Source organism: Dipodomys merriami, unplaced genomic scaffold (assembly GCF_024711535.1).
Source record: "Dipodomys merriami isolate MVZ:Mamm:240054 unplaced genomic scaffold, mDipMer1.0.p SCAF_961, whole genome shotgun sequence".
NCBI classification, from domain to species: Eukaryota; Metazoa; Chordata; class Mammalia; order Rodentia; family Heteromyidae; genus Dipodomys; species Dipodomys merriami.
In genome coordinates, this window is record NW_027206581.1 from 264,158 (window position 1) to 291,657 (window position 27,500).

The 27,500-nt window shown below is 53.2% G+C and overlaps 1 protein-coding gene across 1 annotated transcript in view; it reads right to left on the minus strand.

Moving 5' to 3' along the window:
• Nucleotides 1-27,500, minus strand: part of LOC138821914 (anoctamin-2-like) — a 124,892-nt gene that overhangs the window by 69,150 nt on the left and 28,242 nt on the right. Inside the window, 3 exon segments of the mRNA XM_070014362.1 lie at nucleotides 139-299; nucleotides 3,761-3,895; nucleotides 20,952-21,016. Of these exon segments, the coding sequence (XP_069870463.1) occupies nucleotides 139-299; nucleotides 3,761-3,895; nucleotides 20,952-21,016 (361 nt within the window).

The window sequence follows — 27,500 nt, forward strand, 5'->3', positions numbered from 1 at the left end:
CAAACTGTGATCCTCAGATCTCAGCCTCCTGAGTCTCTGGGGTTATGGTCCTGGGCTCCCGGATGCACGGTAACCCCAAGGTGCCGAGCGCTGCTGTTTATTTAAAGCCCTCCCTGCCCCCCCCCCAGGCCCACTCACCCCACAGAGCCATGAAGATGGAGAAGAAGACCGTGGCCGGGTTGTCGAACAGGTGGCTGGCGCGTGCGGTGCCGCAGGCTGAGCTGAGATTCCAGTAGTCGCAGGATTTGTCGCACAGGGGACACATGGTGAAGGCATTCTGCTGGTCGCACATCTCCCTGCTGCGGTGGACAGAGAGAACTGGGTCGGGGGGTGCTCCTCGGGGCCTGGCGCGGGCAACACGGGGGTCCCCCCACCCCTGGTGGTCTCCAGCTTCCAAATCTCTGCTTGAGTCGATCCAAACCCCGTAAGGGCCAGATGCTGGTGAGTTCACACCCGTCATGCTAGCTACCCGGGAAGCTGAGATCTGAGGATCTCGCGGTTCAAAGCCAAGCCTGGGCAGGAAAGTCCGTGAGACTCTGATCGCCCATGAGCACACCAGAAAATGGGAAGTGGCGCTGTGGCTCAAAGGATAGAGCGCCAGTCTTGAGCTGAAGAGCTGAGGGACAGCGCCCAGGCCCAGAGTTCAAGCCCCACGACCGACAAATAACAACAACAATCATAATAATTTTAAAAATTAAAACAAGCCACAGTAAATGGCTCCACCGGCAGGGGAGGAAGAAGAGAACTGTCTGGGAAATCCTGTGGCCTCCGGCGTCTGCACAGCCATTTGTAGGATGGAGATTTTCCTACCTCCACTTAATAGGATAATCTTCACCAGAAAACAGGATTAGGGAAGACTACAAAAGCAAGGTAAACTCTTCCACTGCTCGAGAGTCTCTCACTTGTGGGGAAATCACTCTGGTGGGTCTGTATTCTAACCCTCTCCAAGTACATTTCTGTTTCACAGACGGGCGGCCCCAGTCCTGGTCCCAACTATGTATTCGGGGGTTTATGGGGACCCAGTATAGTGAATACATTGCTTAGGAAGAAGAGCGAGATAATGACCAGCCCTGCCCGTCTCCCCCAGTTTCTATCTCTACCATAGGCTGCTAGAGGAAATGAAGGAACATAATAGATAGAGGTGAACGGTAGAGATAAAGAGAGAAACATAGATGACAGTAGACAGATAGACAGACAGACAGACAGACAGAGAGATAGATAGAGAGATAGACAGATAGATAGATAGATAGATAGACAGACAGACAGATAGAGATAGACAGACAGATAGATAGAGAGATAGATAGACAGATAGATAGATAGATAGATAGATAGATAGATAGATAGATAGATAGATAGAGAAACAGACAGACAGATAGACAGAGATAGAAAGACAGACAGACAGACAGATAGACAGAGAGATAGAGAGATAGACAGATAGATAAATAGACAGACAGACAGATAGATAGAGATAGACAGATAGATAGATAGATAGACAGATAGAGAGAGAGAGAGACAGACAGACAGACAGAGAGATAGACAGACAGACAGACAGACAGACAGACAGATAGATAGATAGATAGATAGATAGATAGATAGATAGATAGATAGATAGATAGATAGATAGATAGATAGACAGACAGATAGATAGACAGACAGATAGACAGAGAGATAGATAGAGAGATAGATAGACAGACAGACAGACAGAGATAGACAGGTAGATAGATAGATAGATAGACATAGAGAGAGAGACAGATAGATACATAGATAGAGAGATAGATAGACAGACAGACAGACAGACAGATAGATGTAGAGAAAGAGATTGATAGATGACAGAGATGGACTGATAGGTACATAAATGAAGCTAGATAAATAATAGATAGCTATTAGAGATAGATGATAGAGATAGTAGAGATAGATAGATTATAGAGAGAAATAGACAGTACTTTTTTGAAGTCTTTCCTATCTCCATCCAGTAAACCACCAGAAAACCAGAAGTGGCGCTGTGAATCAAGTAGTAGGATACCAGCCTTGAGCTGAAGAGCTGAGGGACAGCGCCCAGACCCAGAGTTCAAGCCCCACGACCGACAAAAAAAAAAGATATGGCAAATGAATACTTAAGGCTAATCTCAAGGTCTGAGCAAAACAAGAACAGAACGAACCCAAAGTCAGTGGAAAAAAATTAATAATAATAACAAAATGACAAAGCTCAGAACAGAAATAAATAAGACAAAGGCACAGAGCAATGGGGCAGATCAACGAAACACTTGATTCTTGGAAAATATGAAAGAAACTTGACAAACTCTCAGCCGAGCAAACTAACAGAGCAAGAAGACCCAGACAAACAAAAGCAGAGATTAAAAGAGGACTTGGTGCCCTATGCCACTGAAACCTATCAGATCATTTCAGGGAATGTTTGAAAACTCATCTCCAATAAACCGGAAAATCTGGGAGAAATGGAGCAGTTTCTAGACACCCTGGGAACTTCCAAGATTGATTCAAGAAGCTAAAAGAAAACAAAAAACTAGGAAGATCATCAGCCAGCAACGATTGATAACAAGATTGAAACAGGGAAGAAAGCCTGATTTTTAAAAGAACTAACACCAAAGTGTCACACAATAGAGAAAGAACGCAAACTCCTTCTATGAAGCCGGTATTACCCTACTACGACCCAACCTGCAGAAGACACCACCATAAAAACGAAGGGGGAAAAAAACCAACATAGACCAATTTCCCTATGCACATCGATGCAAAACAAATCTGCTGGGCGCCAGTGGCTCACGCCTGTCATCCCAGCTACTCAGGAGGCTGAGATCTGAGGATCACGGTTCAAAGCCAGCCCGAGGATCGCGGTTCAAAGCCAGCCGGGGCAGGAAAGTCCGTGAGACTCTGATCTCCCATAAACCACTCAGAAAACCGGAAGTGGTGCTGTGGTTCAAGGGGTAGAGCGCCAGCCTTGAACTGAAGAGCTGAGGGACAGCGCCCAGGCCCCGAGTTCAAGCCCCACCAACAACCAAAAATCCCTGCGACTCAAAGCCAGTGACACACTGAAGAGGTCATAGAGCAGGTGGGGATGGAACACGAGGCGGCCCTGGGTTCGAGCACACCACCAGCTCCACAAATCGTCCACTCCAGCCACGTGAATTCCACTCTAGGAGGCCCAGGGCGCCCAGCCGACGTGAACCGGCCTGTGTAACTCGGGGCCCTGGTGGAATTGTGGAAGCCAAGTGTCGGGGGGTGAAGTGCCCTGAAACATGCCTTTCTGCAGCGCTTCCTCCCTTCCCAGCCTCTCTTCCCGGAAGGATCCAGACTTGGCGCTGGCTTGACTTCTCCCCCCCTGGGGCCTCTCTCCCACGCCCCATGTCCTCTCTGACTTTCCCAGGCCACAGTCTGAGCCTTCTCCCTTGGGTGGGGAGCTGCCCGCTTGCCGGGCCTCTCGTGTTACCGGCCCACGCGGACGCGGGGCCTTGGGCTGGAGCTCAGGTCCCGCATCAGGTAGCATCCGACCTGTCTACATCAGGACCCCCGCCCTGCGGCAGGGGAGGGCCTGGCCGGGAAGGGAGGTGGACCACAGCGCTCACATGGCTCCAACGCCCGGCCCGGAAGCCGGGGCTCCCACACGCGTCTCTGAAGGAGTGCACCAGTGAGGGGGGGGCAGGGGGAGGGAGGGGCAGGGGGAGGGAGGGGGAGGGTTCTGGAAGGAGGCAGGCGGAACGCACCTGGGGGGGGAGGGGGGGCTACTCCAAGCCCGCGTCTGACCTACCTGGGAATATCTTCCTCGATGGTCGCACACCCGTAGAGGAAGACGATGACCCCGATCACGGACGAGGGGATGAGGAAGGCCGTGTACAGGCCCAGCCAGGCGAAATACAGCCCGATTTTCTCTCCAAAATACTTTCTGGAGAATAAAGAAAGAGGAGGAGGAGGGGGGGGAGGGGCAGGAGGAGGAACAGGAAGGAAGGAAGGAAGGAAGGAAGGAAGGAAGGAAGGAAGGAAGGAAGGAAGGAAGGAAGGAAGGAGGAGAAGAGGAGGAGGAGGAGGAACAGAGTAAGAACATAATACTTTCTTTCCTCTCCACAGCTACCAAAAGGTCAGCACAAGTATCCTGATCACCAAGGGGTAAAGGTTGCCCGGAGAAAGGGGGACGTGGGCACAGAGACTCAAGGGCTGCCAGGCACTAGTGGCTCCCGCCTGCCATCCCAGCTACCCAGGAGGCTGAGATCTGAGGATCGCGGTTCAAAGCCAGCCTGGGACAGGAAAGTCCGTGAGACTCTGATCTCCCAGGAACCACCAGAAAACCAGACGTAGCGCTGTGGCTCAAGGGGTAGAGCACCAGCCTGGAGCTGAAGAGCTGAGGGACAGCGCCCAGGCCCTGAGTTCAAGCCTCATGACTGACAACAATCCTCATCATCAGTAGCTAGCCTTATTCCGAGTTAAAGTGCGCGTTGTTGAAAGTACACCTGTCTTGGCATTCATGTGACAGAGACAGATACAGGGAATTCAGCCCAGAGAGCTCACTAAAAATACACCCTGAGAAGCTGGCACCGTTACCAAACCTGAATAACACATTATCATTTCACGCGTCCCAGACCACCCAGCCTCCACGGGAAGAAAAAAAAAGCAAAACACCTTTTTTCTTCTTTTTTGGAAACAGCTCTTTTAAACAAAGCACACACATTTACGTGGGCCTGGGTGATTGTGTTCACAAACCAAAAAAAAAAAAAAAAAAAAAAAGCAAAAAATGACTAGAAGAAGCCGGGTGCCCGTGGCTCACGCCTGTCATCCCAGCGACTCCAGAGCTGAGGATCACGGTTCAAAGCCAGCCCAGGCAGGAAAAAGTCCGTGCGGTTCTTATCACCAATGAGCCACTCAAAAGCTGGAAGTGGTGCTTTAGCTCAGTGGTAGAGCACTAGCCTTGAACAGAAAGAGCTCAGGGATGGTACCCGGGCCCTGAGTTCAAGCCCCAGGACCAGGATCCCCGCGCCCCCCAAAAAATGACTAGAAGAAACTCAATGAAATATAGGTGATGGTCTTCTGTGGACAATGAGATTATGGGTGCTATTTCTTTCTTTTCTTTTTGGCGGTTGTGAGACTTGAACTCGGGGCCCGGGCGCTATCTCTGAGCTCTTTTGCTCAGGTCTAGCAGTCTTTGGAGCTACAGCTCCACTTCTGGTTTTTCAGTGGTTTACTGGAGATAGTCTCACAAGGACTTTCCTGTGTGAGCTGGCCTTGAACTTCGATCCTCAGATCTCAAGCCTCCTGAGTCGCTGGGATTACAGGCGTGAGCCGCCAGCACCCAGCTATTTCCTTATTGTTAAAGCTACTTTATTTAGGTGGGTTTCTGTACAGAGCGCTGTACCTACTGAACCTACAAAACTCGAAGTATCTGGAAATAGATGCCATGATACCATGGCTATCATCAGGCCCTAAATGTATCCAGAACTTCCAAGCATCTTTCTATCCTTGCTCTCAGTTTTTGAATATTTTTTTCTGTTCTACTCCACCCAAACAAGACAAGCCCGTGGCACACACCTATAATCCTAGCTAACTCAGGAGGCTGAGAACCTGGGGTATCAAGGTTCTACACCAGTTCAGGTAGAAAAGTCCATGGGACTCCGGCTCTGAGGAATGTAACCAGCAAAATGCCAGACTGGAGGCGTGGCTGAGGTGGTAGAGCACCCGATGGGCAAGAAAGCCAAGCAAGAGCATGAGGCCCTAGATTCAACCCAAGGCATACACAACACTCTCCCCCCCCCTCTCTCTCTCTCCAATACACATTGCCACAAGACAGGCCGTATTCCGATCCATAAACCAATTTTTTTAAAGGTTGAAATAATAAATATTTGGTTCCCCGAGCACAACTAAACCAAACTAAAAATTGACAGCAGAACGATATTTGGAAAAACAAATAAATCCACAAATATGTGGAAATTAAACATCAGCCTTCTCCACACGCCACGAATCAAAGAAGAAAAGCACCACGGAAATTAGAAAATATTCCGGCTGAGTGGAAATGAAAATACCACACATCAAAACTTGTGGAGTACCACAGAAGCCATGCTGGTACGGCCATTGATAGCATGAAACGTCTGTGTGTTGTCTTTGGTCTTTTCTTTTAAATACTTGGATGGTTTTTTTTAAAAAAAAACACAAGAGCATTTTGAATTAGTCACCTCAGCTGGCAGGAATCTCAGGTACGGAGTTCGAGGTCCAGTCTCAGACCAAGAACTTTTACCAGCAGAAATCAATTGATCTCTACTTTTTCTTTAAGTGTTTATACCATTTTTTCCCCCTTTTCGTGTCCGTACTTTCATTTCTTTAAATGCTGGCAACTAATTCAATGGCCAAAGCTTGTGCAAGTCACACTGGAGATATGCAAAACTGGGTGCTGTTCATAGATGTATAAGCCGGTAACTCGGGGCTCTAACTGCGGGCATGGGACAGGAGACCCTGGTCACAGACTCAGAGGTGAGAAGAATTTGGCAGTTTTCCCTCTGCCATTTCCCCAGCCTGGAAAAGTCTCAAGACTTCTTTCTCCATCATTTATTCCACTTCAAAGGTTAAAGTTAAGACAGGAGTTGGGTGCCGGTGGCTCACACCCATTATCCCAGCGACTCAGGAGGCTGAGGTCTTGAGGATCATCATTCAATGCCCACCCGGGCAGAAAATAAGGGCTTCTTGACTCTTGTCTCTGATGAACCAGCAAAAAGCCAGAAGTGGAGCTGTGGCTCAAGTGGAAGAGCACCGGCCTTGAGAAAAGAGAATCACAGTGCCCAGGCCCAGAGTTCAAGGCCCAAGGCTGGCATTAAAAAATAATAATAATAATTTAAAAAAAAACAATAACCAAAAACATAGAAAGATAACTCAATACGCTCAACCTGGACTTCCAACTCCCACGGGGCCGGCAGGGTCCTGTGGCTGCCTTCCCGGCCTCCCCTACACCGAGAACCACGGTCAAGCCTCTCCTGGGCCCTTCGGAGAATCACACGAAAGGGCTCTGTGGGGGACTTCAGCTGGGCGGTGGGCAGGTCCAAGGATGTCAGAGAGAAGGTTCTGGAAGGTTCTGGTTCTTTCGTTGTATGAAGTTCTGTTCACTGGTCCTTGGGAAGACAGCTTCAGAATCCACAGGGGAGGCAAACACACAAACAAACCACCCCCAAACGAAACACCCGTCCACCGGTAAGATTTACAAGATGGAGCCATTGGAGCCGTTGGCGTTCTTGCCTTCCACGCCGCCCAGCCACGGAGGGAGAGGGAGGGGATGGAGCATCGATTCTGCGGGTTCCCACCGCCCTGGTCCCAGGTCCCCCGGTGAAGGTCTCTGGGGATAGTAGCATCTCATCTAATGCTGGAGCACCACTTCAAGATGGCGTCCGGGAATGAAGTGAAGAGCTCTCCCTTTGGAACGCCATCACCACAACTCCCCCTTTCCTCTCCAGAATCCTCTTCCACTTCTTCTCTCAGACCTCTAAATCCCTCCACGCCCCCTGCTCTTCCCCCAAGGTGGTTTCCAGGCCATTCTGTGTCCGAAGGGAGTAGCTCAGAGAAGTCAAGCCACTTGCACAAGACCACACAGCGAGCAAGAGAGACACTCAGGTCTCCGGTCCATGAGGCTGTTAGACTCGAGCCTGCCCAGCTTCAAACCATCTGCAGCTATTGTCGATTTTTAATAAAACCCTAGAAGGGAATCTCAGGGGTCTCTCCTTAGGCCAAACATCTCCAGTCAATGGTTTTCTTTAAAAAAAAAAATTCTTTTTTAATAAAAATACAATAAAAAAGGCCTGTGACTTCCAGAGGGTATTTATTGAGATCAGAAAAAGGCAAGGGTGGTATCTGTGGCCAATTCAATTTGTTAAAAGAAGAAGGAGAAGGAGAAGAAGAATCAATGAGTAGAATGAATATGTTTAAATGTTCTGTTTATTAGTGAACAGCACGGGTGTCCAAGTTGATGGTATGCGGTGATTAAAGCCACATGGGGTGTCTTGGCCACAGCCATAGATCGCTGGGTGGTTCTGGGCCATTTTACATCGTGTGTGTGTGTGTGTGTGTGTGTGTGTGTGTGTGTGTGTGTGTGTGTGTGAGCGCTTTGTACCCACAACAGATCTTCAAATAAACAGGAAAGCCTAAGGAGCAATTGTGATGAGATACAAACATGGTGACACAGGGCATAAAAATAGAAAGGAGCTGGGCACCCATGGCTCCCGCCTGTCATCCCAGCTGCTCAGGAGGCTGAGATCTGAGGATCGCGGTTCAAAGCCAGCCTGAAAGCCCGTGAGACTCTGATCGCCAACAAACCACCAAAAAGCTGGAAGTGGAGCTGTGGTTCAAGTGGTAGAGCGCCAGCCTTGAGCAAAAAGGCTCAGGGACAGCGCCCAGGTCCTGAGTTCAAGCCCTAGGATGGCGCACAGAGGAAAAGAGGAAGGAAAGATTCGCACAGATCCGCAGAACGCAGCCGTGAAGTGAACGTCCAAGGTCCCTGGGCCAGGGCCCCTGCTCTCTACCCACGGAACAGATCGGGGGCCAGGGGGCATCGAACCCCTGCCAGGGGAGAGACCACAGGGCACTGGGTCTCAGGTCTCTTCACAACCCCAGGTATATTGATATGGGAATGGGCAGCTGGCTCACCCGTGCTCCCAACCAAACAAAATTACTACCTGCCTCGTCAAACTTCCGCTCGCCATCATTTGACAGGCAGAGACAGATGGACCGACAGACAGAAACAGAGAAGAGAGAGATACACAGACAGACACAGAGAAGAGAGAGATTCACAGACAGGGACAGACAGACAGAAACTTAGAAGAGGAAGATAGGGACAGACAGACACATAGACAGAAACAGGGAGGAGGAAGAGCGACACAGACACAGAGACACGGAGGAGAAAATGAAAAAGAATTGGAGAAGAGAGAGAATGTAAAAGAGAGACACAAATAAAGAGAGACAGGGACACAGACACAGAGAGAGACAGAAAGAGGGAAGAGAAAGACAGACATACACAGAGGAAGACAGAGGTGAACAGACAGGGACAGAGAAGGCAAGACAGACAGAGAAAGAGATAGAAATGGAGAAGAGAGAGAATGAAAAAGATATACAGAAATAGAGAGAGACACAGAGAGAGAGAGAGGCAAACAAACAAGACAAGACAGATACATAGACACGGGACAGAAGGACAGAGACAGAGACAGACAAAGAGAGAGAGAAACAGAAAAGAAGAGGAGACAGAGATAGAAACAACAAGAAGAGACAAAGATGGAGGAACAGAGATGGACAGAGAGACAGAGAGACTGAGACAGAGAGACAGAGAGACAGAGAGACAAAGAGAATCTACAAGACATTGTCTCATCTTCACCCAAAAGGTCACATCTGCTCAGATGAGTCACGCCACCCATTATGGAAGAATTAAGGGGAAATCGCGTCCAACTTGCTTTTCCGAGCATAAGCTCCACCAAGGTGAACGCCATGAATCCTTTTCTTCGTGCCTCTTCGCTTTGGTTGGTCCTGGGGCTGGACCTCAGGGCCTGGAGCCGTCCCCGAGCTCTTGGGCTCGAGGCTGGTGCTCTCCACTTCCGGTTTTCTGGTGGCTCAGATGGAAGAGTCTCCTGGGCTTTGCTGCCCAGGCTGGCCTCCAACCGCGATCCTCGGCCCTCAGCCTCCTCGGGTTTCTGGGGTGACGGGCGTGAGCCACTGGCTCCGGCCTTCACAGCCGCCCTTTGGAAATGGAGACGGAGGCCAGGGACGTTCGAGGGGCCGTCAGGGATTGTGTTGGGGTGGGCGACACTGAGATTTCCCCCATGGCCTGGGCCTCGGTACCCGGGGTTCCCATCAACTGCCCCCTTGGCTGTTTCCCCAGTCAATGGAGGGTGGGAAATGCAACAATGCCCAGACAACTGCGTTGTGTAGTGCCGTTTGGTTTGTCTTTGTCGGAGCACGCTCGGAACGTTCTAGAAAATAACTCTTAAGCCGCTCAGCCAGTCCACCCGCGGCCCTGTCATTCCGGGTTCACGGCCAACCGAGAGTTAGGCGAGAGCCGGGGTTTGGGGGCTGCCGGAGGGGGACAGGGAAGGCCATACGCCCCCCCAACCCCACCCCACCCCAAAAGGTCAAGCTCAGATGACACATCGTTTCCCCACGATTTCAACACAGTCTGGGGTGACTCCCTCCGCCCCCCCCCCACACACACACACACTCACTTATCAAAGGGACGCGCCCAGCTGGTCTCCATCTCTGGAAACAGAGCCAAATAGTTCCCATCAGGGGTAGGAGACCCCATTCCAACATCAAAACCCAGGCCCGGTGGCAATGGCTTCCGTAACGGAACACCCTGGTGGCGCGTTCTAGACCAGCCCGGCCAGTCCCGGTTTACAGCCCGGCTGGAAGGGTTAAAGTCACGAACAAGATGGAGACGAGGCCGGACTAGCAAGGGTCCAGAGCCAGGACAGCAAGCAAATGCAAGAACCTCCCATTCTGTGTCCTTCTCCCCCACCCCCAATCCTGGCTTAGAGGGGTGACACCCTGCTCACCCCCCCCCACACACACACACAGAGTAGCACATCATTTTACGCTTAACTGTTCTCGGCCAGGAGGAATAAACCAACGCGCACATAAACGAGGAACAAATGATCGGCTCCAGCTCCAGAGGGATCGTACCCCATATTTCATCAATTTAAATACCCGTTATCCTCCACGCCCCCCCACCGCGCCCCCTCCACTCCCCCCCCCCCACATCTTAACATCGGAAGGCAATTATGGTAGGTGGCCCGGCACCATGGAACCGGCAGCAGTCTCTTTTGCTGGAATATTTACCCAGTGTGCCAAATAAGGGGTCGGGTCCACAGGAGAACCAGTGAGAAGATGGGTATTTAGGGCCCGGAGAAATCTAAAAACAGTGATAGCCATACACACATATATATAATAATTTATATACTATATAACATTATATAGATCATAATTATATTACAATAATATAAATGTTACATATGTTTTATATATAATACTTATATATTATATATGTGATTATATGTAATGTAATCAATTATATGTCATATTTGTATGGGATATTTATATATTTTATATTATATAATATATATTGTGTATAATCGTTATATTTTATATATTTTATGTTATATATAATATTTATATATACACACTTATATATAATATTTGCACTCATGGATATGGGGAATGATGGTCTGAGCATGAATTGTCTCAAAGGTGCGGACACACCCCTGACTTTTTTCCCTCCTTCTGTGGCTCTCCAGTGGCTACTTCCGCATTGCTTGAGGATGCAGGAAAGCTGCCCAAACACTGACTGGAAAAGCCCAGAGACAGAGGGCCCAGTCACCTGACTTGCGGCCATTCCTTCTAACTCCAGGATGCGGGTGTCCAGGAGGTGAAACCTGATTGGTTGCCCGTCCAGTCAATCACGGGAACTTGTGGTATCAAACCAAGAGTTTGCATGGTAGAATTCGGCTTGCTGGAGTTTGGCCTCGGGGCCCTGACACTTGCTGGGCATTCTTTCCAGGCATCTCCCTGCAGGATAAACTTTTTATGAGGGATTAACACACACCAAATAAACACTGCCTTGGGAAGGTAAACCATCTCCCTCTTCTGTTTTCAATTCCAATAATCCCAAAGGTCTATTTTCTTCTAGAATACTTCGTCGTGGGAGTAAATCACTCCTTTCAGAAGAAATGCCTCCAATCAATCAGTGCCGGGCGCCGGTGGCTCCCGCCTGTCATCCTAGCTACTCAGGAGGCTGAGATCTGAGGATCGAGGTTCAAGGCCAGCCCTGGCAGGAAAGCCCCCAGGAGACTCTTATCTCCAGGTAACCACTCAAAAACTGGAAGTGGTGCTGTGGCTCAAGTGGTAGAGCGCCAGCCTTGAGCTGAAGAGCTGAGGGACAGCGCCCAGGCCCTGAGTTCAAGTCCCACGACTGACAAAAAAGAAGGAAGGAAGGCAGGAAGGAAGGGAGGGAGGGAGGGAGGGAGGGAGGGAGGGAGGAGACAGACAAAACCTCCTGTTTCTGTGGGTACACCCTGGTGTACTCAGAGGTAGAGGCCTGATGCCTGCCACATGCTCTTGAAAGGTTCAATAGCAATTCTATCTACAGATTATTTATCAGCAGGCGCAGCACAGTCCTGTCTTCGCAGACCCCCGTAGGAACGGAAGCACCCTTGCTAGAAGAGCCATTACGGTAAACGCTCACCACGTCCCTTTGTCCTTTTTTCCCCTTTGAAATATTTTCAAAGTAAGTCTGAAGTAAAGTAAAATTAAAAAAAAAAAAAAAAAAGACATTGTCCCGGGTGAACAAGATAGAAGATTCCGTGGGCACAGGGAAGCTGGGCTCTGGCTCCAGGGGCCGCTAACCAGCGAACGGACTTGCCGTCGTTGGGAATGATGGACGGGGCGTGCGGCGGTCAGCGCGACCCGTGCGGGGGAGAGGCCCGCGGCCAGGCGCATGGCCGCGGGGTGGTGGTCCCTTTGCCGCGCTCTGCCCACGGGCCCTGGCCGCCCCCGAGGGGTGGAAGCTCGCCGGGGAGGCTCTGAGAACCAGACTGGAGCCGTCTCTGGACACAGGGCTGGGAGGGGCCTCTGTGGACCCCTGCCCCCCAGGTGCGACCTCGCACACGCACAGGATGCTCTCTGGAGGGCGTCTCGCACAGGGAGAGGGGTGTGGCCCTGCTGGACCCAAAGCCACGGCTCTGGCGGGAATCAAGCAGGCCCAGGTGTGTGCAGGGGGCAGAAAGCCAGGATTCCACTCCATTGCTTTCGGGGTAGAGGGGGTCAGTAGTAGGGTGTTTGCTGAGCATGCACAAGGCTCTGAGTTCAGTCCCTGGTATCAAAGGAAGGATGGAAGGAGGAAAGGGAGAGAGGGAGGGAGGGAGGGAGGGAGGGAGGGAAGGAGGGGAAGAAGGAAGGAAGGAAGGAAGGAAGGAAGGAAAGAAGGAAGGAAGGAAGGAAGGAAGAGAGGGAGGGAGGGAAGGAGGGAAAGGAAGAAGGAAAGAAAGAAAGAAAGAAAGAAAGAAAGAAAGAAAGAAAGAAAGAAAGAAAGAAAGAAAGAAAGAAAGGAAGGAAGGAAGGAAGGAAGGAAGGAAGGAAGGAAGGAAGAAAGAAAGAAAAAGGGAGGGAGGGAGGGAGGAAGGGAAGGAAGGAATAGGTTGCTTGTGAAATCATTAACATTGGAAGCCCAATGCTAGTGGCTCACGCCTGAAATCCCAGCTTCTTGAGAGGCTGAGATCTGAGGATCGTGGTTCGAAGCCAGCCCGGGCAGGAAAGTCCTGTGAGACTCTGATCTCCCGTGAACCTCCAAACAAGCCAGATGTGGAGCTGTGGCTTAAATGGTAGGGCGCTAGCCCTGGGGGACAGAGCTCAGAGACAGTGGCCAGTTGCCAAGTTCAAGCCCCGCGCCCAGATGTGGTGTCCACCACGGCTGGCTCATCCCCCTGCCCCCCCAGAATCCAAGAAGTCAGGAACGCTTCCTGGAAAGACATCAATTGGAAACACAAATCAAACCAAAACAAACCCCCAGAGCAGAGCACCGCCAGCCAGCCCTGCGCCAGGCCTCCTCCCCGCCCGGCCCCCTCCTCCTTCCAGGCCAAACGCTCGCCCCCCTCGGCTCTGTTCCTAACCTCAAACTCTTGGGCATCTGCCTTTTAATTCGACCGGGCTGTGTCTCTGCTGGGGCATCGAGATGCCTGCCTGCCTGGCCCAGCTCCCCGCCCGGACTGCGGCTCCATGCATACCTCCATCCCACCCCCGAGGACAGCAGGACCAAGGTGGCGGCCAGTCGTGGCCAAAGTAAGAAGTCACGCAGGGTGGGATGGGTGGGAGGGATTGGTGGGAAGAAGATGGCAGGGAAGAGGGGAGAGGAGAAAGATCTGGAGGACCAGGGAGGTCAGTTCTTCAGATCTGAGACTCCCCCACCCCACCCCGTGAGCAGGGGGCTGGGTGGGCGTTGGAGCACCGAGCTAGGAGTCAGGCTCTGGCTGGGCGGTCGGCGGGGTACATTTCCAACACCTTCTTGCCCACAAGAAGAAAAAGTAAAAAGAAACAGCAGAAGGTAGACACCGATGACACACACCTGTCATCCCAGCTACTCAGGAGGCTGAGATCTGAGGATCAAGGTTCAAAGCCAGCCTGGGCAGGAAAGTCTGTGAGATGCTGATCTCCCATGAACCACCAAAAAAAAAGCCAGAAGTGGAGCTGTGAGTCAAGTGATAGAGCACCAGCCCTGAGCACACAAAGCTCAGAAACAACAGCCAGGCCCTGAGTTGTAGACCCAGGACCAGCACAAACAAAAGAAGAGGATGGAGAGGAGGAAGAGGAGGAGGAGGGAAAGGAAGAGGAATATAAAGAAGAAGAAGAAGAAAGAGGAGGAAGAGGAGAAACAGGGGGAGAAAGATGAGGAGAAGGAAAAAAGAGGAGGAGGAAGAGGAGAAGGAGCAGAAGGAAGAGAAGGAGGAGGAGGAAAAAGAGGAGGAGGAGGAGTATGAAGAAGAGAAGGAAGACGAAAGAGGAAGAGGAGGAGGAGAAAGAAAAGGAGGAAGAGGAAGAAGAAGAAGGAGAGGAGAAGGAAGAGGAGAAAGGGGAAGAGGAGAAGAAGAGGAGGAATATGAAGAAGAGGAGGAAGAAGAAAGAAGAAGAGGAGGAGGAGGAGAAAGAAGAATATGAGGAGAAGAAGAGGAGAAGGAAGAAGAGGAGAAGGGGAGGAGGAGGAGAAGAGGAGGAGGAGGAGGAGAAAGAAGAGGAAGAAGAAGAGCAAGAGGAGAAGGAAGAGGAAGAGAAAGGGGAGGAGGAGAAGAGGAGGAGGAATACAAAGAAGAGGAGGAAGAAGAAAGAGGAAGAGGAGGGGGAGAAAGAAGAAGAGGAGGAGGAGAAAAGGAGGAGGAGGAAGAAGAGGGAGGAGGAGGAGGAGAAAGAGGAGGAGGAGGAGGAGGAGGAGGAGGAGGAGGAGGAGGAGGAGGAGGAGGAGGAGGAGGAGGAGATGATGATGATCACTCCCCGCGAGTCTGGTGCTGTTGCCCCTTCATCCCACAAAGAGCATCTTGACCTATGCAGAGTTAACCCCACTCCATCCCACGGCGGGGACAGACGGCCAGTGAGAGGCAACGGGCCATCATGAGGAACAGCAGAGTGAGCCTGGAGCAGGGGGACTGGGCGGTGGGGAGTCACCTCACCCCCCCATCCATCCTCGCTGCTCAGCCATCTTGCTTGGCCCACACTGGAGACCAATTCCACCAGAGCCCAGTCCGTTTGCCCTGGGCCAATGGAATTCAAGATGGCGGCCATGGTCACCATGGAGGGGAGATGGGAAGGCAGGGGGCTTTCCAGTCACTCCTCACACACACACACACACACACACACACACACACACACACACACACACCACACACACACCACACACACACACCACACACACACAGAGACCACCTTGGACATCTCAGAGCCATTAGGAAAACAGCAGGACCCCCCCCCCATGCCGGACACCCGGAACTTTCCAGAATGCCAGCTGGAACCTTCCTGCCAGATCTTGGCCAGACAGCTGCCACCCAACCCTCCCGCCACCCCCGAGATGCCACGCGATCTTCTCCACGTGCCAGGGAATTTCTTAAAGCCCTCCCCCCACCATACACACCATGTGTCTCGACGAGAAAACACACATACACGCTCCACTCAGACAGAATGTTCCAGATGTGGGCAGAGCCAGCGAGGCCAAGGCCAGCAGAAGCGGAGGACGTGAGGGCAGGGAGTTGGGTCAGAGAAAGAAAGGGAGCCTGGGATTTGGGGGTGCGCCCAGTGGGTGAAGGGAGGAGGCGGGGTGCAAACTCCCACATTAAGGCGCCCCGTCTGCCATCTTTAGTCCATCTACCGTCCACCTCCCAGGTCATTGCTCTGAATGCAATCGGCAGACTCCAGGGGCCCAGGTGCAGGATGGCGGCTTGGGCGTGGCCTGGTGCATGACCCACGTGTTCTTAGTTCTTTTTTTGTTTTCTTTTGTACTCTGGGCCCGGGCGCTGTCCCTCATGTCTTCGGCTCAAGGCTGGCGCTCTACCCCTTGAGCCACAGCGCCACTTCCGGTTTTCGGGTGGTTCCTTAGAGATCAGAGTCTCACAGCCTTTCCTGCTCGGGCTGGCTTTGAACCGGGATCCTCTGATCTCAGCCTCCTGAGTAGCCGGGGTGAGCACCGGTGCCTGGCTTTTCTGGCTGTTTTGAGAATGCTTCTAGACCTCCAAATCCCTCAGCTCCCATCACCGATGGCAAAGCCACCTTAAGGGACAAGACCAGTGTGCTTTGCTCCAGAAGTCCCCTCGAATTCACATCGGAGGGCCCAACACAGCCACCGGCTCTCCCCGCGCGCCCCCCTCCCCCACTGCCTCCAAACACTCAGGAGCCTCCTCGGGCATTGTCTGTACCCCTCACAGCATGGCTGCTCGCTCTTGGCGGTGGAGTGAAGCAGGCAGATGAGAGGCCTTGGGGTTGTCCTCCTTGCTGCTCGGTGCTGTGATGATTTGGTCTGACCACACACACCAGGCGTGGCAGACCTGGCACAGCACGGGCATGGGGTAGGTGGTTTGTGGGTGATGATGATTATGGACTTCCCACGCACACATCCGTGGCCTGGGCGCCGGGGGAGAAACGGTCTCTGGACTCCGAGTCCTGACTCCCAGACTGTCCCCAAGTCCCCTCTGCAGGGCAGGGGACATCTTAGTCCATCTCTGGGAAGCCTTTGTTCTCCCCAGACCCTCCATCTCACCCCTCCACCCCCGTGAAACACAAAAATCAGGGCTGGGAGGGGCGTGGCTCAGGTGGTAGAGCACCAGCCGGTGAGAGAAAGTGTCAGCTTCTGAATTCCAGTCCTGGTCTCGGAAGGAAACAAGAACAAAACTCGCAAACCCCAGTTCCTTCCCAGTGGGGGCCCAGCCCACAAAAGCACCGCGTGGAAACGCGCTGAACACCCTTAGAAAGGAGGGACCCAGAACAAATCACATTCAGCGAGGTCAGCCCGGCTCAGAGACACGAACGGCGCCATGTTTTTCTCTCCTCTGTGGGGGGTAGATCTGAAATACACGGGGGTGTGATCAGTGATAGAAGACTCCGGGTATTCCCACACGGTGAGACCAGAGTAGAATTTCTTAGGAGAGGACCACAAAGGCACCATGTCTGTGCGCCTCTGATTGTATAACATAATATGTAATGAAATAAACCCCGGAAATGGAGGGGGGGAAATGGGGAGAGAGCGAGAGAAGGGGGGACATGTCCCAAAGAGCAAAGCGATCATAACCTGACTGAAGTCACTGTCGCCCCTCTGTCCATCACCTTTATTTTTGTAACAATTCTATAAAGGAGTCAGGAGAAGAGGCCAAGGCTGAGAAGGATGTTTGATCTCGATGTAGTAAATTTGATCAAAGGGCTTTTTATAAGTGGACATAACTGTCCCAATGAAACCCCATTTGGACAATTCATTTACGCTAATAAAAAAAGGTTGCGGGTTTGTTGGTTGGTTTGTTTAAAGAAAAGCTCGAGATCCTTTAGGGTAAAAGGCAACTTGATCTGGTCTGTGCTGTTTACTGGTGAACTCACAAGAGCCAGTGATCCCAGGGACTATGCCTTTCCCTCCTCCCGCGAGAGCCCCCAATCCTCAACCCAGCCCCCAGCCTCCCCAGGGCCTGGTCCCCACCTTCTCGTCTGGCTGATTTTAGGGCTCCCTTTGCCAGCCAGGAAGGCTGCTGCAGTATCACAGGTTCAAATCCCACCTCTGTGACTTACAACATAGGACCCTGGAGCGCTAGCCTTTGGTGGCACCCTTAAGAGTTGGCAAGCCTAGAGAGCTGATGGGTCACGCCTGTCATCCCAGCTACTCAGGGAGGCTGAGATCTGAGGATGGCGGTTCAAAGCCAGCCCGGGGAAGGAAAGCCTGGAGACGATCTGGGGAAGGTGTTGAAGGAAGAGAGCAGTAGTTCAAGCTGGGGAATTGTGCAAGGTTCCCTTCCCTTTCCCTTCCCTTCCCTTCCCTTCCCTTCCCTTCCCTTCCCTTCCCTTCCCTTCCCTTCCCTTCCCTCCCCTTCCCTTCCCTCCCCTCCCCTCCCCTCCCCTCCCCTTTTTTCTTTTAATCTCTGATTTCCAAGCCCACAAAAGGCTGTGATTTTCCATTTTCTAAAAGAGGGGCAAAGAGAGAGAGAGAGAGAGAGAGAGACAGGGTGTGCCGGCCTAATTAAATTTCGCTATCTGTTGTGATGGTTGCTGTGTGGTGTCCGGGATGTTTCCCCACTGCCAGGCCCCTGGCTCCTCCCAGGACGGTGGGTGTGGCGCTGGAGGGGGGAAAGGGGGTCAACCCCTCACCTCTACCTGAGACCCCGGACTCTACCTGCCGTCCACCCTCACACCGGCCCGCCTGGGAAGGCTTCCCGGAGGAGGAGGAGGAGGAGGACATAGCAATCAATCCTCAGACAGAGCCAGGTCAGAAGCGGCTCTCCACAGGGGAGACGGACAGTGAGTCCTGAAGGCCTTCTGGAAACTTCTGCTGGGCCTCCTGCCTGAATTCCAGAGGAGTCACTTGACAGACCTCTGTCTCCTCTCTCTCTCCTCCGAGTGATGGGCCCAGGGGGTCCTTGCAGCTGGTGACAGGAGACCCACAAATGGAGGGCGGGATCCAGGTTCAGGGAGGGAGGGGAAGGAAGGCTCTGGGGGCCCCCAGGGGATGTGGCCAAATCTGTGACAAAACCACAGAAAGCCGGGCACCGGTGGCTCCCGCCTGTCATCCCAGCTACTCAGGAGGCTGAGATCAGAGGACCGCGGTTCAAAGCCAGCCTGGGCTGGAAAGTCCGTGAGACTCTGATCTCCAAGGAACCCCCAGAAAACCGGAAGTGGCGCTGTGGCTCAAGGGGTAGAGCGCCCGCCTGGAGCTGAAGAGCTGAGGGACAGCGCCCAGGCCCTGAGTTCAAGACCCACCACCACCAACAACAACAACAATAAACACACACACACACAGGAAACGAGACAGGGCCAACATGAAGCTGAGGGGGATGAATAATGTCTGCCCGTGCCTCAGTTTCCTCAATGCCAGCCCTCCAGGGCCCTGCATGGCGCATTCCTGGCTCTGCTCCCCTACCTGTGCCCCCAGTCCGCCCTTCCCCTCCCCTCCCCGCCCCGCCAGCCGCGGCCCTTCCTCCCCACACAGATGGCATGATGCCGGCGCCTTGGACCGGCCGCACGCTCCGCTCCAGCCCTTCCCGGGCTCCTTCCAGACCCATCTGGAGCTCTCCAAACCCATCAGCGCCCCCAGAGCAGGGCCGGGCCCCTAAAAGGCACGGCTTCCCGTGCAGGTGGGGTTGTTCTTGTGGCCTTACACGGAGCACAGATGGGAGCCATTTCCCACTTAGCGGGTTGGCAGGTCACCTGCACTTGAGGGCGCGGGTGGGGAGATGGAGTTCTCTGGCATAGAGATCTGGATGGAGAAAAGTAGGCCACAGAGGTGGGTGGCCACTTGAGATGCAGAGAGAGAGATCAGAGCACACCCAGAACCAAGGAAGCAGCCTAGGTAGGTGGCCAGGTATAGAAGGCGGTCAGGGGACAGAGAGAGTCTCGCCCACTGAGAAACGATCGCAGCCCCCCGCTCCTCCCTTCCCCAAGCTGAAAAGACACCTGCTCCCCCCCCAGATTTGCACCCGAGGCCCAGAGACGGTGGGGTGTGCATTCGAAAGGCGCGTGTGGAGTTTTCCATGCCCCGGGCACCCACGGGGGAGGTGGGGAAGGGGGGGACAGTGTGGGCCACCCCTGCAGCTGGTGGCAGGAAAGGTGGAGGGAGAGCTACACAAAACGGTACCCCGTGCACCCCGCAGGTCCCCGAGAGGCGGATCTGCCGCTTGCGAGAGGAATGTGGGATTTCCCCCTCCGGCGTTGATCCTTCTCACAGCTGCTGGCTACAACCCCCGGCCCAGAGCAATCAGCCAGGCCAGATGCTGGCTTGGGGTGCATGCAGGCCGAGTCCCCTTCTTAGAAGAGACACGGGAAGGCCAGACGGGGAGGGAGACGGTGATGTGAAACTGAACCATCTCCTGCGATGCCATCCGGCAGCCTCCACGCCGCAGCCTCTGCCCCTGCACCGTCTTTCCTGAATGCCATGATCTACCAAGTCAGCCTCCTAGCTGAGGTTCTTCAGGACCCTGAAGACCAAAGAAGCAATGGCGCAAAGAGACCTTGGCATCCCCCAGGTGGCCACATCTGGACCAGAAGCCCGGTCTCCAAACCCTCCACTGCCCAGTGTGGTCACTCAGCCTTCCAGCTCGAGGGGGACCCCTTAGACGCACACCTCAGGTCTACTTCATTCTAGAAAGTTCTCTCAGAGGACCTTTCCATCCATGAAGATGGGGGAATTCCCATGGTGCCAATCAAAGATGAGAGGGAACTCGTCCACTCCCAAAGATCAGACAGGAAGAGGGACCGGCGCTGATCTATCCAGAGACCTCAAGTAGAAGTCATAAGGATCAACTCCAAGCCAGGGGCCGGTGCCTCACGCCTGGCATCCCAGCTACTCAGGAGGCTGAGATCTGAGGATCAAGGTTCAAAGCCAGCCCGGGCCGGGAAGTCTGTGAGACTCTTGTCTCCAACAAAGCAGCAAAATGCCAGAAGTGGTGCTGTGGCTCAAGTGGTAGAGCGCCAGGCTTGAATGAAAGAAGCTCAGGGATAGTGCCCAGGCCCTGAGTTCAAGTCCCAGGACTGGCACAAGAGAAAAAAAGAAAAGAAAAAGAAAGAGAATCAACTCCATCATCTTCTGCCCCTCACCACCCGCATTTCCCACCCAGTCCTGCTGGAGTTATAGTCCACGAGGCTCACACACCACGGGGAGGTAGACAGGCACCTTTGCTGTAATAGGAGGCCCCCAGGAGCCTCAGGAGCAGAGACGGACATGGCAGGATCTGCATCACGATGAGCTTGAGACGCGCCCACCTGTGACTCACCTGATGAGGTCAATAGGTTGAAACTTGTAGAACACTCCATAGCGTGCCCACTCCTGATACAGCAGCTAGGGGGAAGAAGAAGGGAGAGAGGGGGCGGATTAGGGGTAAGGTACCATTCCTCTCCTTTCGTCCATCCTGGCAGGTCAAAATTCTAGCCCTCGACGGGCGCCGGTGGCTCCCGCCTGTCATCCCAGCGACTCAGGAGGCTGAGATCGGAGGATCGCGGTTCAAAGCCAGCCTGGGCAGGAAAGTCCGTGAGACTCTGGTCTCCAACTGACCACCAGAAAACCGGAAGTGGTGCCAGGTGTGACTCAAAGTGGTAGAGCGCCAGCCTTGAGCAAGAACTCAGCAACAACACCAGGCCCTGAGTTCAAGTCCACACCAACAACAAAATATTTTTAAGCATTTGTCCTTAGCTGGATGCCGGTGGCTCACGCCTGTAATCCTAGCAACTCAGGAGGCTGAGATCTGAGGATCGAGGTTCAAAGCCAGCCTGGGCAGAAAAGTCCGTGAGACTCTGATCTCCAATAAACCACTAGAAAACCGGAAGTGGCGCTGTGGCTCAAGAGATAGAGTACCAGCCTTGAGCTGAAGAGCTGAGGGACAGTGCCCAGGCCCCGAGTTCAAGCCCCACAACCAACAAAAAAAAAAAAAAAAGAATTTATCCTTAAAGCCTAGCTTCTAAGAAAAGTCTCATCAGACACCCACAGAGAAATAACCAAGCCGGGCATCGGTGGCTCACACCTGTCATCCTAGCAACTCGGGAGGCTGAGATCTGTGAGATTCATTTAACAGGCAATCTCTGACCATCACCTAACACCAGGTACCACACACACACACACATGTGTACACACACACACATGTGTACACACACACACACACACACACACACACACACATGTGCCCTGCATGCCTCAGAAAAGCAAGCCCTGGAGCTCTGACCTTTCAGATGTGAGGAGGGAAAGGTAAGCATTCACACTGGGGGCGCGTTCCTCTGAGACTCTTCAGACACCCACCGTGGGGAATGTTGAGTGGAAACATGAGCTGGGTATAAAACTCTACAGCTCACCCCCACCCCCACCCTGAAGGGGGAGGGGGCATCGGAGGCTGGAGATGGAAAGGTGGGTGCTAATAGAGATGAGATAATTAGCAAGGTCGTGACGCCGGCGGGCCGGACGCTGTCACAGGAGGGAGTTACGCAGGGACTTGAGCTGGGATCTGGGGACCTGAACACTGAAATGGTTGGATCAGCAAAGGAAACACAGAGACACGTGGCCGGTGGGGTGGAGGAAGGTCACAGGTTCTCCACGAGGGATTCTAGAACCCGAGAGAAGGAAACCGACGCCCCGTGCCCAAGGCTGCTGGTTGGGTACTCGGTGGAGAACAGAAAACGAGATGACCTTCCAGAAGGAGATTAAGGCTAACACTTGCGGGACTCGAGCCAGAGGCTAAAGGGAGGAGGCGCTACACCAAACATACACCAAACACAGCCCAGGGGTTTTAGTTTCCAACCACTGATGGAAGGGCTGGCAAGTTTCGCCCGTTTGTATCTAACTAAAGCGTCTTTATCATGGTCACACACGTAGATAACCCGAGCTTGGTCCAATAGGAAGTCTAGAGCACTGACTTGCCAGCCGGGCTGCAGTTTGGACCCAAAGCTTCAAGGCTTGCAAGTCAGGTGCTCTACAATTTGAGCCAGGCCCCTTGCCCTTTTTTGTCAGTCCTGGGGCTTGAACTCTGGGCCTGGGCGCTGTCCCTCAGCTCTTCAGCTCCAGGCGGGCGCTCTACCCCTTGAGCCACAGCGCCACTTCTGGTTTTCTGAGTGGTTTATTGGAGATCAGAGTCTCACGGACTTTCCTGCCCTGGCTGGTTTTGAACCCATGATCCTCAGATCTCAGCCTCCTGAGTAGCTAGGATGACAGGCGTGAGCTACTGACTCCCAGCCCCTTGCCTTTATTTACTCTTGTTTTTGAGATTAGGGTCTTACTTTTTCTTTTTTTTTTTTTTGGTCTGAGCTAGCCAGGACCGTGATCTTCCTGTTTTATTTACGGGTGTATGCCACCCTCCCCAGCTACTGTTTGAAATATGAAACATGTTAACTGAGCAAGCCTCAAACCCTGGTCCTCCTGACCTCATCAGACTCCTAAGGACCTCCTCTAAACAGAAATGAGGCTGGGCACTGGTAGTTCACGCCTATAATCCTAATGACACAAGAGGCTGAGTCCTGAGGATCGAGGTTCAAGGCCTGCCCGTGAGCAGGAAAGTCCGTGAGACTCTGATCTCCAAAGAACCACCAAAATGCCAGAGGTGAAGCTGTGGCTCAAGGGGTAGAGCACCAAGCCTTGAGTGATAAAGCTCAGGCATGGTGTCCAGGCCCTGAGTTCAAGCCCCAGGGCCAGCACACACACACACACACACACACACACACACACACACACACAATCAGAGCCGCGTGCCGGTGGCTCACGCCTGTCATCCCAGCTACTCAGGAGGCTGAGATCTGAGGATCGTGGTTCGAAGGCAGCCGGGGCAGGAAAGTCTGTGAGACTCTTACCGCCAATAAACTGCTCAAAAAATGAGTGCCGTGGTTCAAGAGGTAGAGCACCAGCCTTGAGCACAAAACAGCTCGGGGACAGCACCCAGGCCCTGAGTTCAAGCCCCAAGACTGTCACAAAAAAAAAAGAGAGAAACAGAAGCAAGGACTGTTGGCTGACCTTCTACAAGATGGCTACACGACACAAGACAAACCAGAAAGCCTGCGGCGCTCAAGAGTTGGCCATTTGCAAAAAGAAGCAATTCAGCCCCACAGGACCGTGCAAGGGGCCTGGGGTCAGAGAATTCCTCCATGTGACCTCTGCTCCCACACACACGCCCGTGTCTCCTCTCTCCTTCCTTCTTTGGTAACATCTCCTTCCCTGAGTTCTGCCCCTCCCCGCGCCCCCCCCCCAGTGCCTACCCCAGGCTCCCTCCCTTCCCCCCCCCACACACACTTGATTATCCCAGTGACATCATTTACAGTCCCAAGGGAGGCCATCTTGCGTCAGGAGATTGGAGCGAGGCTCCTTCGAGGCCCCCAGGCACTGGCTGTGACCTTGGCTGTGACCTTCAGAGAAAATTCCTACACCCATCACAGATTCCATGGAAACCAAGGCTGGAGAGGACGTTGGAGCCACCACTGCCTGGGTGCTTGGGCCCTTCCTACGACATCTCCGGGGTGGTACCCGCTACGCACAGGGGGTCTACCCAACGGACAGACCAGGAAGACTGCATGGGCTAGACACAGCAGCAGGAGGAGACACAGACGAGGGAAATAGCAGACAGCCCTGAAAAAGGGGGGAATGGCGCTTCGGAGCGTCCAATCCCCTGTGGCAAAGGCTCAGACGGGTGGTGATCACCTCCAGGTCCTGGGTGCTGAGAAGAGGCTGGCGGTCAGGGCCAGGGGAGGCTGGCGAGGCACGGGGGACAACGCTTTCACGTGTCTGCAGTCTAGAAGCTTCTATCCTACCCTTAGCAAGACCATTCTCTCCCTGAAGGTTACACCACATCGCTTCTCACCGGGGGCGCTGGTTGTGATTCAAGGCCTGTCTGTCTGTCCGTCCAGTGTTACTGGCAGGAAGTGACAACCCACAAGGCAAATGGCCACCTCTGAGAGTGTGGCTCCAGTGGTGGAAAGCTGGTCTCGCCAGCGCTGGGCTCAGCCCCCAATGCAGCAAGGAGAAAGCAAGCCGGGCCCCGGTGGCTCCCGCCTGGTATCCCAGCTGCTCCGGAAGCTGAGATCTGAGGATCACGGTTCAAAGCCAGCCTGGACAGGAAAGTCCGTGAGACTCTGATCTCCAATGAACCACTCAGACAAAGTCAGAAGTGATGCTGTGGCTCCAAGTGGTAGAGTGCCAGCCTTGAGTGAAAAGAAGCTTGGGAACGGCGCCCAGGCCCTGAGTTCAAGCCCCAGGATCCACAAAAAAGAAAGGAAGGAAGGAAGAATGGAAGGAAGGGAGGGAGGAAGGGAGGGAGGGAAATGGAGGGGAGGGAAGGGAAGGAGGAAAGAAAGGGAGGGGAAGGAAGGAAGGGAGGAAGGAAGGGAGGAGAGGAAAGGAAACAAAGGAAAGGAATAAAGGAGGGAGGGAAAAAAGGAAAGAAGGAGAGGAAGGAAGGAAGGAAAGAAGGAAGGAGGAAAGAAGGAAGGAAGGAAGGAAAGAAGAATGGAAGGAAGAAGGAAGGAAGGAAGGAAGGAAGGAAGGAAGGAAGGAAGGAAGGAAGGAAGGAAGGAAGGGAAAAAGGAAGGAAGTGAGGGAGAAAGGAAGAGAGACCAAAGCAAAACGTTTTCATTTGTTTCTCTGTTGTGTGGACAGAGTGTGGGACGCTGATCGGTGGCCAGTCTGCCTGAGTGTTTCCATCCATACGTGGAAAGTCTTGACTTCACACATATAAAGGACAGCCACACACGTCTGTATGTATGGACACACTCCTCTGTCTGTCTTTTAGCTGCAGTACAACATTCTTCATCGCCACTAGTTTATCCAACAGATGTGTTTTTGCGAGCTACCGTGTGACCTGATGAGTTCTTTTATTATATTATTATTATTATTATTATTATATTGTTTACTCTATCATTTTGTTATTTATTTTAGCAATGAAGCCTTGGGATTTTAGAATTATCCTCTTCAGTTTGCACATACTCGTGCATCGCGTGTACGTTATAGACTATGATGCAATTCTTGGAAACATTTTTGCAGGTGTCAAATATGGTACAACCTGGTTTCATTTCTGTCTTACTTTCCTTGCGAATAAAGTTGATCCTGTTTTTTGGTGGTGGTGGTGGTGGTGGTCGTGGGGTTTGAACTCAGGGCCTGGGTGCTGTCCCTAAGCTTTTTCACTCAATTCTAGTGCTCTACGACTTGAGCCACAGTGCCACCTCCAGTGGTTTTCTGGTGGTTTAATGGAGATCAGAGGCTCACGGACTTTCCTGCCCGGGCTGGTTTTGAACCTCGATCCTCAGATCTCAGCCTCCTGAGTAGCTGGGATGACAGGTGTGAGTGCTGGCGCCCGGATTCAAAGATCTTCTTGTGGCCGTCCATAATGGCCTCCATATCAGCCCAGAAGATGGAGGCCCACACATTTCCCCTGGGCAGCCTGGTTGCTTCTGGGGGTTTCCTGGGCGCAGGCGGGGGGGTGGGGGGCACCCTACAAAGGGTCACTAGGTAGGGGGCAGGGCATAGCCACTTAAAGGGGAGGGACGTATCACCAGAAGTGTGGAGGACAGAAAAAGGGCCGGGCGAGAGAGGAGAGGTGTGGGGTGGGGAGGGGGTGGGAGGGAGGGGGGGGGACAGAAATGCGTTTTCCTTTTCCTTTCAATCGGACGCAGGACGTCTCAGGAAATTAAACGCCGAAACTATTAGCATCAGATAGAGAACAGATGAGCTGGGGACGGGGGAAGAGGAGGGCGGTCCCCCCACCCCTCCCTCCCCCTCCCTCCCCACCCCCTCCCCCCACCCCTGCGGCAGGGCCCGGCCCGGGGGCATGTGCAAGCAATCACCGCAGTATTTCTGGAAAAGACCTTTTATGTTTTTAATACTTAACACTTCATAACAGGGACTAATAGGCAGGATAAGAAAGGAGGCTGCTCAAAGGCAACCTGGGGCGTGAACGGTTTTCCAGACAACGTGGGGGGGGGGCTCCCCACTCCAGCTTCAGTTCCTCCCTCCCCAGCCTCCCCTGCTCCGCAGAGCTGCGGGGGGGGGGGCTGGATTATGGAGGGGGAGGGGGATTATGGAGGGGGGAGGGGATTTTGGGTGGGAGAGGGGATTATGGATGGGGAGGGGGGTTATGGATGGGGGAGGGGGTATATGGATGGGGGAGGGGGTTATGGATGGGGAGGGGTACTATGGATGGGGAGGGGGGGTTATGGATAGGGAGGGGGTTATGGATGGGGAGGGGGTTATGGATGGGGAGGGGGGGTTATGGATGGGGGAGGGGGGTTATGGATGGGGAGGGGGGGTTATGGATGGGGGAGGGGGGTTATGGATGGGGAGGGGGTTATGGATGGGGAAGGGGGTTATGGATGGGGAAGGGGGTTATGGAGGGGAGAGGGGGGTTATGGATGGGGGAGGGGGGTTATGGATGGGGAGGGGGTTATGGATGGGGGAGGGGTATTATGGATGAGGAAGGGGTATTATGGATGGGGAGGGGATTATGGAGGGGGCAGAGGGGATTATGGATGGGGAGGGGATTATGGAGGGGGCAGGGGGGATTATGGATGGGGAGGGGAGTTATGGGTGGGGAAGGGGGTTATGGAGGGGAGAGGGGGGTTATGGATGGGAGAGGGGTTATGGGTGGGAGAGGGGGTTATGGGTGGGGGAGGGGGTTATGGGGTTATGGATAGGGAGGGGGTTATGGATGGAGAGGGGGATTATGGATGGGGAAGGGGGATTATGGGTGGGGAAGGGGGTTATGGAGGGGGAGGGGTTTTGGGGAGGGGACATGAGGACATCCTTCAGTCTGCTGAGCCCAGGCACAGCCCCAACCCCAGGGGTCAGAGCTGCAGGGAGGGCT